Below are 11,194 nucleotides of genomic sequence, written 5' to 3'. Positions count from 1 at the left end.
AATAAAGAGCACATTAAAAGGGAGACTTTTCCAGAACTTTGATATCAATTTGACAAAAATAGTCATCGAAATAATGTATTTTTGACTTAGTCTTGATAGTTCATTAGAAAAGATATTAAAATCAATGTCATATTAGAACTTCTTTTATTCAATCTGATCTTCTATTCTTCTGCTCGTGATTCCTCACTGTGTTGGTAATCCAAGACATCAACGATGTCACGTCTGTGTAGAAGCCAGGATAAAAGTATTGTTTTCCATTAATTATTGTTTGCTGGCCACAACCATAACCCCAACTTACAATACCAAGTTGTACAAAACAACTCTTTTTGGTCAAGTTATCAAAAACCTGAAACAAAACATTCAAATGTCTATAACAATTAGAGACCGATTGTAGACCCAGAGAAAATTGAAACAAAATTGATAGTCTAATGATACCCATTGTCAAGTCACGTTTTATATATGCAACATCCGTATTGGCAATGTGCATGGTAAATTATAATTGAATTAGTATGAGGATAAGATTTACAAAATCCAGGGGAGAGGAAAGTCGATAAGACGGCTTAACCATATGACGAACCACGGCCTTTCGTCCAGTTACCATTTCATATCAAGTATAAAATTAGTTATTTATTTGTTTTCGGAGGCATAGACTTGATGGTGTAGGAAGCCGTAACCGACCAGCGGTTACGTAAATCACCCTACGGCGGCGAGGATCCCAGCAATTCTCTTGCACAAAACAATCCTCGCATGGGATTCGAACCTGCGAATCCATGTAGAATAATCAGAGGTGCTGTGGCAAGCGTAATCCGGATCACCACCTATCAATGGCTGTTATTTCGATAATGTGGATGATATGTAAAATTCGATAAAGTGCATAATATGGATTACATCTCTATCCGTTTTACTGCAGTGTGATGATATACTCTATGCAGGGATGGCGAATCTTTTTCAATGAATGGGTCAAAAATTATATTTTTATCTCGGAACAGAAGAGAGTGGGTCACAGATATTATATCAATGTTTGTATCTATAAGAAACCTGTGAAACAAACCTAATAAGCTTCTATTGGTGTTAGTGTAGTTTTGGGCGTTATTTATGCAGCACTTCTATCAGGACTTTTATGGCGCTCAATTTTATGAAATTAGAGTACGTAAGCACGCATATGAATTACCAAAAACGTTAGGATGATGCGGCAAATTTACGGGTTCAGAGTGTTTGGAGGAAATTTCACTTTAATAGAGTTATATTTTTCGATCGGATTTCAACCACATTAAGGCACCTCCACACTGGCCCATTGTTATATCAGATTTCTCGGTTTTTATTTCTAATCTAAAAGATTCTGTTTTTTCAATGACATCGTAGGCGAGAAACTGAAATAAAATGCATGGTAGCATTTAGTTCTCGTATAACCCCTAAAACAGTCTGCAGATGCACTTCCGAAAGAGACACGATGTTGAGAGAAATGAGCAGATCAATTGTATTGTTATGTCATGAACGATGCCGGAGACAATAGCTGAATAACGGTACCCAGCGGTGCAGACGTGCAAGATTAGGGATTTTGAAAATTACCATACGGTACCGGCGCGAAAATTAACAATTTGCATTTGAGCGATCGCAGCCCTGACTGCCAAACTGACGGTAAATTATAATAGTTTAGTTATTGTTAGATTAATTTAAGGCCGGTTTTATCCATTTCTAACGCTGATATGTTGGTCAGTGGTTCGCCATACCTACAGTGTCCGAAATAAATCTCTCTCTCTCTACCGCCATACTCGCCGCGATAGTATTAGGAACCATGCTGGTGAACCACTATTGCAGTAACTTTAGCAACAATAGGTAAGTTGAAATGAATAGTAATCTCGTTAAATAATTCCCATATCAATCCTACATGCAAATACATGGCTGTGTATGCAAATCTCTTAATTGCATATATATATGCGCTATAGTTAACTCAACTATATAGGTTATGCCTATTTTGAGCTATATACGCGCGTAAGTAACCTCATCGACAATGTCGCTTTTATTTTCTGAGCGAGAGTACATTTTCCTGATCTTTGAAATCTTAAGAACTTGCTATATTACTATTGATGACATTGTTCACATAGATTAAAGAGTGGATATCGCCCATATTTGTTATTGCCGACAATAAATATTGATGACATCGCCAGCAGAGTCTAATTTCGAAATTCAAAAACGTATTAAAAAAAGTATTATCTTAATTTCAATATACAATTGAGTTTGTCGACAAATCAACTACACACCTGCCGTACTACCGGCCCGCCATTGTCTCCATTGCATGTGTCTATAATTTTTCCTCTTCCTGGCGCAAATCCAACTGCACAAAACATCTGGTCTGTGAAAATTTGTTCAAATCCAGGAATAAACATTTGACGATTTATTATTTTAACCGCATCTTCGCATCTGTAAGAGATTAGTAATGAATTGATATATATAAAATTATTAATCTTCTGATTTGCGTCTTATACGAACTCACTCTTTTCTGCTATTCACTTTCAACAAAGCCTGTTGTAACTCCGGTGTTGTCTTTAAAGGATAAACACTGTCGCTCCTTCTGGTTGAATTAAATCCAAATCCTGTAGCAACAACTGCTATCGTAGTGTCAGAATTTCCTTCCATTAAAAACTCATCTAAATAAGATACAAAATAAAGAACTCAACAAGTTTTTCAAGTTTATTTTTAACTCTCAATTTTCATGGAATAAAAGGTTGTTACAGACGGCGTTCTCATTTTTAAAACGACACATCCCTAATAAGCCAGATTTGAGCTTACCGGTTTGGAACACCGTGACAAATCAAAACAAAAAATGCACCCTCTCCCGCGGTGAATCTTATCATTTTTAAAAAATACATTTTAAACTTTCTGAAATCAAACAGTTAGATAAAGCCCCTAATTGATCAAATTCTTACCTTCATTTTGATTTCATGACATACTCACATTCAATTTTACATTTTTCTTCGTCTTTTTCATATCCATTCAACAAAACATTTCCTCTAATATCTTTCCTCATCAAAATTTGACTGACACAACTATCTTGACTGCATGGTAGACAGACAGGTTTTATATAAGGAGTGAGTTCAACATATCCTGGAAAGGTGTCTGGAAATAGTAAATGTCTCCCATCTTTTGATAATTGAAATTCTCCGCCAAGTTTAATCTGTTTGAAACAGAAAAGAGTTGTGTCAGATGTTTGAATTTCCAAATATGGACCAAATATTTCAAGTTTTGTATAACAATAACATTATCATGCATTAATGCAAATAGTTTCTAACGTAAATTTTGAATTATAATGAACAGCCAATAGATAATTACAAAATTCATAATATAATGAATAACCAGTGTTGAGTTTATCATTGACTTATTGAATTTAACTTTTTACCATATAAAACGGTAACTCGAAAATAATATAATAGTAGAGAAAGAGAAACTCATTTCATTACTATCCGAAACATTGGTTTTCAAACTTGAATGATCGAAAACCCCAATGAAACATTTTAGAGAAACTAGAGGAACCCGTATATGCAAAAATTTAATTGTCTGATTGTATAAATTATAAATATAATACTGGCAAAACAAGTCATCTTTGAAAAGTTGAAAGTCTAATAATAGTTGCAAAACTAATAGATATTTGAATATATTTAACAAGATACGTATATCAACAAAGAGTCTAAACTTGCGTAACACCAGGACTGTACTAGCGCAACGCACTCAAAGTTAATCCTCACCAGCGCAATGTCGTTTTGAAAAGATCCGTGTATATATTTGCCGTTGTATTTTTCATATTCATCATGGATGTAAATTTTTTCTGGTTGAAACATTTTTACAGAACCCTCCAGCATGTTGTATCTTTGCGGTCTTCTGGTGATGCCTTGATTTAATTGAAAATATTGTAAATAAATATTCCTATTTTAGGTTTGTGTTTTGTATGAATATAAATGAACATAATTCAAGTGGCTTTCGCGATCCACTAAAAACTTCCACAGAGCAAGAATGAAAAGGTACTAAGTAGTATTTTTGTATTCAAAAGATTAAATCCTCCAAAGAAATACAAATTTGGAGACTTGACAAATTTCAAATATATCTATATAGATTCACAACTGACCGAGAGAAACCATAATTCCCTTTTCCCAGTTTATTCCGCTAAATGTACCAAACATATGAGCAACAGTTAAAACCCATTTATCATTGATTAAACTTCCTCCACCCAGCACTTCATTGAATGCCTACAATAAATAAAATATTACTACAATAAAAATAGCATTTCACAATTAGTAATAGTCAAAAATCTTTAGCTTATTAAGCTTAATTGTATGTGTACAGTTCGCCATCTTTATAATGGTTTGTTTTTACTTTGATTGTAATTGCATCTTATTAATTAAATTAAATTTGTTTACCAATACCAATATTTGAAAAAGATCTATATTATCTTCAATATTTATATAATGTGTGAACCAAGGTGGCGGGCACCGGAACGTAGTATGTGTACCAGGTTAGGATTAGGTTATAATTTTATTCCAATTTTTTTTTTTTAGTTCTATAACGAGTTTGGGGACTATAGCCAAGTGGCTCCCGTAGTATTTATATCTGAAATTATGGCCTAACCTGGTACACATGGCACGTTCCGGTGTCCGCCATCTTGGTTTACATGATACGGGAGTGCCGAATCAAGTGCGTTTGTTAACAATTATTTCTTAGCATTCAAATCGAAATAGGCAATTATAAAATAGACTTTTCCTTTTGCTCTACTCTATAAGAGTATTGACAAAAAAGTATAGAGAGCATATCACACATACTCTCAGAATATTTTCGTCATAAGTAGTAATCAGCGCCTGCCAAGGCCAAGCTCCTGTAGCTGCATTCTGGCCTCCAAGGACTCTCCCTCGTGTAGCCAACATTTTAATGCTTTTGATGTCACCAGCTTGCCCACATTGACTATAATCTAGAATATTGTACTTTAAGTTAGATAAATTGAAAATTATATTTGATTGCGACAATGAAAGACTGAAACAATAATATCGTTCGATGAAAGAAATCATACTAAAGCCAACGATGAATTATAAGTCAAAAACGCTGCTTTTTGCTATTTTAAATCTTTCAGTGAATACATTTGATCTGGTCACAAATAACTGTTACTAACTAACATTGTATGTACCAATATCCTGGCAATAGGTTCATTTTAAAAGTGGCTTGCTACTTTGAAAATCTTTAAAGGAAAAATAGTCAAATTTGTTTCACCTGTCCTGGCATCCGTAAACTGGTCAACATAAAGATGCATTTTATAAAAGTCTTGGATGAGAATAAAATTACGCTTTTTTGAAGCTAGCGTTGTCAGTTGTTCTAAATCATTTTTGTGAATTGATCCTTTCGGTGACGAAACAACGTAAAACTGTTAACCAAAAGAAAGGAATTTTCTGCTAGACTTAGAAAATGTTACCATCCATTAGTCGACGACGTAAAAGAATCATAATAAACATGCGAAAATTTTTTATAATTACTTTATAAATAATATTTTCAGTTTTACTTGGTTATTTATACTAAGTGTATTACAGCCAAAATACTGAAAAACAAAATGTAAAATATTACCTTGGGAGGATTAGGAGAGTATGAATTTTCTATGCGCATCGCATAACCAGATGTTGTAAAACATACATCTGAAGTGGTAAATTAACAATAAATTGTATATCGTGCATGTAGAAGCTCATCGTCTATTTGGATACCAATATTTTATAAGAATAAATGTTTATAGCAATGCTACACCTATCGTAGCAGGATGCACAATTGCAAAAAGATTGCAACGAATATAACCCATAAAATTATAGAATCCAGTATAACTAGATATCACAAGCTTGCCCACATTGACTATAATCTAGAATATTGTACTTTAAGTTAAATAGTGTAAAAATTATATTTGATTGCGACAATAACAAAATGGATTCTATAATTCACGCTGGAGGCATGCAATTCCAACAAAAAGCAAATTCAGGTAATTTATTATTATTCATCAAATGTACTTGAAGTTAATAGAATAATATGTCTCCTAGTTGTTAGCTCCTCGTCCATTACAAAAGAAAATGCAATCATCCGCATGTTTATTAATCGTAAAGCTTCATCATAATTTGATCCGTGATATATAGTTTTCCTGATCGATTCTAAAAATATGAAGTTCTTTAAATAATATAAAAATGTTGTTGCATCAAAACCGTCAATATTCAATATAATACTCAATGGTAACATATTCGTTACGTGTTTCTGGTATTTTATGATTGATGCAGATATTAATGTGATTGATACTAACATCATTCATCACCTCTGGTAGCATGTAGTATCTACAAAACTATCAACTTAAAATCACATTTTAAACAATCTTCCATTTGTTGATTCGAAACTCAAGCCACTACTCTCTCTACTAGAGTACTATTTACTTTATATCATTGTTAATCCGAGCAAGCAATCACATATAAACTACGTAAGATATGGATGCGATAAATGAACTTACCTATGTCTTTTTGTAGATTTTTAAGAGCCATAATTACTTCTGAATGACTTTTTTTTGGTAAATCAAGCATGTTGATTATTATTTTGGCCTTGGTAGCGAACGCAATCACCCCATAGCTGACGTTATCTTTTATATCACTTTGACTAAGCTGAAAATTTTATGGCGGTTATTTTCTATAACTCTACTGATCATTTCATAGTATTACAGTAACGTCGTAAGTATATTGTCAGTGATTGTACATGCAGTTGTTGTTATAATTGAATCTCAAAACCAAAATATTCCAGCTAAATGAAAACGTAAATGATCGGCTTCAATTTAGCACTTTTCTGGTAATTAAGACAACACCAAAGTGTTGCTAACTAACAAATTCCGATTTTTGATTTGATATTGAAGACTGTTTTGGTGAGACGCCATTCGGCATATCATTAAACATTATAAAACTCGTGTGAACTTCTAAATATTTATACCTGGATTTTTTTTATTATCGAAAAGAGTCTACTAAAACCTGAAGAAAAAAATTTCCATGGAGGTGGAAAATTATATGAAACAACTACTGTCCTTGCCATTGCTTTTAATTGATGGATTGATTGATGTCAATTCCAATTTGCTTTTTATGGCTGTACGCCAATGATAAGTGTTTTTGATGTTTCAAAATACTTTCAATCTTTGTTGCCTGAATGTACCTGTAATATTTGATCAGTAAAACTTCTTACCCTTTCAACCAGACTCGAAGCAAATTCAATGTTTCCACGCAGTGAAAACAAATCGACGTTGTTAGATAAATCTACTAGAAAATATATTTCAATATCTTTACTTTTCGTGTCTATTATTCCATCGTTTGCGATGTGGATCGAAAAACAGTCTGGCAATATGACCTATAAAAAAATAATATGACTTTGACTCTGACCTGACTCTGTTATTTTACAACACAACAAGATACTTTCCTTGCATTTTGGGGCCACTCCGGACCATCTTCTGTCAGATTGGCATTTTCTTGTTTGTTGTCCTTCTAAAATACTTCCACGATTACAGACATATTCTGCAACTGAGCCATAAATTGGTTTATACGGCATAGATGACCGAGTTTCATTTAGATATTTTACTCTTCCATTCTGTATACGTTTATGCAACTGTACACATTCCGCATCTGCAATAAATATTTGCTAGAGTTTGAAAAATACAAATAAAGCTTAATCTCTCGCCGTCGCGACCTCTAATTCGGTTTGCTATTTCTGTTTTCGTATTTGTGGCGTTCAATTTCAGCTTTCAACCTCCTTCCAGCAATTTTTACTGTTAGTCACCTTAACTAATATTTCCTGGTGGAGTAACGATTTGAAATAAATCTTTAACCACAATGAGGAACTGTATTTTTGTTTTGGTAATATATAATATTCCAATAGCTATATATGTAAATGATTAATTTTTATGATTAATTTTAATTTCAGCATAAATATCTTGACGTATTGACATATATATATAATATCGATTTGGAAGTACAGATCGAGTGCAATGAATGCCTTCAAGACAACATTAGATTTTATCGAGTATGAACGAATAGGTCTGATTTAAAATTATATTCATAATCTTTTATTTTGTATAAATTCTAAATCAAGCTTCGAAAAAGTGTTGTGAACAATATTTTGAATAGCAAATAAAAATGTTTTTCGAATATGTCAAAAAAAGTTGCACTCCAGCAACACAGTTAATCATCAATAGTAAAAGTATGCTGTGATGAATCACAAGCAGTTTGGTAGTTCATGAAACGCACAGGATTTCATTTCATTACTAAGTCTGGAAGAAATACTTACTGTGTGAAATTTCAATAGAAAGCCTTACCTAAATTAAAACAAGTCATACCGCACACGTCGTCGCAATTACATGTTTTTCTCGACGACTGGCAGTCTTCATCGGTTTTGCAACTTTTACGGCAAGATCTATTAGGCGGAACTTTGTGCGGTTGATACTCACAACGTAAATTTTGGTTTACTTTTCCTGCAAATACAAGTTTGACTTATATATGACTTTAGTCGTTCATATTTTATGTTATATTGAGTTCTAAACCAAGCCACGTAATTGTACTTCAAAGGTGTTTTCTTCGTGCTTCAACCCTAATCTCCCTTAAATATTGTTTAAAATATTCTTCAGAATATAAAACTTATAGTGGTTCGAGCGATACTACAAGCAGAATATTATAATTTAACTCACTAGACGTTAAATCTAAGGTGTCTAAGATTTAATAGATGTTTAGTTTATCCAGTTAGTTGCTTAGTTTAATTGTTAATGATTAACAATTTGAATTGTGATTTAATTTTAGATGAAGTTAGTTTATATTCGAAATGTGATTGCTTTACTATAGTGATGCGATGAAAATATTGAAGAAGTTTACATTAGTTGAAAATATTTTTAACAAATCACTCCGACTACACTCTTGCATTCATATCATACTTGTGCATTTAGGTGGAGGAGGATTCCACAAACCATTCTCAGAGCAAGTTGCTGAAGAATATCCTGACATTTTGTATCCGTCGTTACACACAAAAGATACAATTGATCCCACTTTAAACGGCTCTGATCCTTTAATTGTTCCAGATATTATATTTGGTATCGGACACAATACTTCTGGAATGCACATACATTGAAATATGATAACTCCACGGTGCAATTTACTTATTATCTGTTTACAAATTATTTTGATAATTTTAACATCACTACAATTGTAACAAATTTAACAGAAACTTTTTTTTCTTTCAATTAGTCAACGTTCCATTGATTGTAACTGTTACTATGTCATAAAAATACATATCTTACCTGATTCACAGTTGATGGATTCTCCTGACCACACACCGGAAGACATACAACGTCGTCGATAAGTTGCATTCGAAACGGTAAAGCGAAATCCTAAATATTTTAAAACAATATTTTAAATCGAAAAAATCTACTATGTACTTTGTTTATACAGAGTAAAAGTTTAATCTGATTGTAGTGGTATAGCTGTATTGGGAATGTCCCCACTCTACATGTCCTTACCGCAATACTTTACGTACTTTAGCAAAGAAAATTTACTGACTCCTTCATAATAAACACACAATAGAATTAATAGATTGTAATGCCAAATATTCGTATATTGTAAAGTTGAACAATCGAGTTGATCCAAATAACAGATAACAAAATACACCTCGATCCTTAACGCAAGTATATATGTGATGAGACCAAATTTCTAACCATCAAAGAACGATAGAACAAAGACGCTCAGCACTTGAGCTGGGGAACATTACACAAAAATAACACAGAACGGAATGAAATTGGGCAAATAGACAAATAACATTTATTAATACCAATAAATGAATAAGAGCATTGAAATACACAGTTACTATCCTAATGTACTTGCTACAGCTGCAAACGGATGACTCTGAATATCTCATGTTTATACTTGTCTCGAAACCACAAAACAAAATGTCCTCGCTGATATATATATATATATATATATATATATATATATATATATATACCAATCTTAATATTTCAAACGAATAAGTAGCCGATTGGGAGCCGCTTGTATCCAGGTTTGATAAGACAAGCAAATAGAATATTATATGGCAAGTACAGTAGTCTGATAATGACAAACAAAACTTGTACCAGGTTTTGAATGTGAGCCCATTGAATGAAATGCCCGACTCAGTAAGATTCACGAGCATTTAACAAAATACGAAAGAGATAGCTTTCACATGGACGTACAATGATTGAAATAGTGTAATACTGGTATTATCTAGAGAATCCCTATTTGTATTAATTTGTAATTGAAAAATGGTGTCTACGTGTTTATGATTGAATGATTACATCATGTCATTGGTACATGCGATTGTTAAAAAAGTGATTTGAGCTAAAAATTAAAACGAATTTAAACATCAAGTCGGACAATATTAATAACATACCTTGATCACAATAATACTCAACCCAATCTCCAGACAAATAACTCTCTCCTTTTATATATCCATTATTTGGTATATGCGGTTGTCCACAATTAATGACAGTACACAAAAATTGAGGTAATGACCATGTTAAGTCTGACTGGCAAGTTATATCTGGGTTGCCCGACATGACATAGCCTGAGAACAAAATCAAGAAAATAAATATTTTTTTTGCCCCATGGAACTGCATCGAAGACTCCGCATCGCAGTGATGATATTGTCAAATTCGTAGCCCGATTTAAAAATCTTTATCAGGGTTGTTAAATGTTTATAACGCGACGCGTTGCTCTTTCCAAGAGAACGCACAGACACTAAACAACACTACAAATTTATTATTCCCATATAGAGCTTGTAACTTCCATGAAAACAATTCCCCATTGTGTCTATCCCCATTGCAATTCCCCATTGTGTCTACAAAATCTATGCCATTGCTTTAGATTGATCACTTTAAAATATTCCAGCGTTTCTGGACAATATAAGAAATTAGATATAACTACTTTTATGCTGACCTCGATTGCAGGAAAAGGTTATTACTTCACCCACTCGATAAACTTCCTTGTTTGCAATTCTGGTTGAATTTTTGTAGGTGGAAGGTTTTAAACAGCCATCTATGTAATCCAAAAAACGTCAATATTACTAACTTCTCATTGTTTTATTTTGCAACTTTTTCTGATAAGTTATTTAGCCACGTTAAAAAGCATTTGGCTATATA

The 11,194-nt window shown here is 32.9% G+C and overlaps 1 protein-coding gene across 3 annotated transcripts in view; it reads right to left on the bottom strand.

The window, feature by feature from the left end:
• Window positions 1–62: 62 nt before the first annotated feature.
• LOC120345028 (CUB and sushi domain-containing protein 3-like) overlaps window positions 63–11,194 on the bottom strand; it is a 37,554-nt gene continuing 26,422 nt past the window's right edge. For 2 of the 3 annotated variants that reach the window (XM_078113262.1, XM_078113263.1), the window contains 16 exons: window positions 9,323–9,412; window positions 8,960–9,133; window positions 8,351–8,506; window positions 7,461–7,661; window positions 7,228–7,391; window positions 6,515–6,662; window positions 6,030–6,167; window positions 5,602–5,669; window positions 5,254–5,404; window positions 4,812–4,957; window positions 4,121–4,241; window positions 3,744–3,886; window positions 2,956–3,175; window positions 2,495–2,648; window positions 2,262–2,421; window positions 63–346 (listed from right to left, as the gene is read on the bottom strand). In XM_078113262.1, the coding sequence (XP_077969388.1) occupies window positions 149–346; window positions 2,262–2,421; window positions 2,495–2,648; window positions 2,956–3,175; window positions 3,744–3,886; window positions 4,121–4,241; window positions 4,812–4,957; window positions 5,254–5,404; window positions 5,602–5,669; window positions 6,030–6,167; window positions 6,515–6,662; window positions 7,228–7,391; window positions 7,461–7,661; window positions 8,351–8,506; window positions 8,960–9,133; window positions 9,323–9,412 (2,432 nt within the window). In that variant the 3' untranslated portion in view covers window positions 63–148. Of the gene's footprint in view, window positions 347–2,261; window positions 2,422–2,494; window positions 2,649–2,955; window positions 3,176–3,743; window positions 3,887–4,120; window positions 4,242–4,811; window positions 4,958–5,253; window positions 5,405–5,601; window positions 5,670–6,029; window positions 6,168–6,514; window positions 6,663–7,227; window positions 7,392–7,460; window positions 7,662–8,350; window positions 8,507–8,959; window positions 9,134–9,322; window positions 9,413–10,446; window positions 10,621–10,991; window positions 11,091–11,194 lie in introns of all 3 variants that reach the window. The other variant, XM_078113261.1, reaches the window with a different exon arrangement.

The sequence above is a fragment of the Styela clava genome, chromosome 5 (genome assembly GCF_964204865.1).
Source record: "Styela clava chromosome 5, kaStyClav1.hap1.2, whole genome shotgun sequence".
Lineage (NCBI taxonomy): Eukaryota > Metazoa > Chordata > Ascidiacea > Stolidobranchia > Styelidae > Styela > Styela clava.
This window is presented reverse-complemented; position numbering and strand designations above follow the sequence as displayed.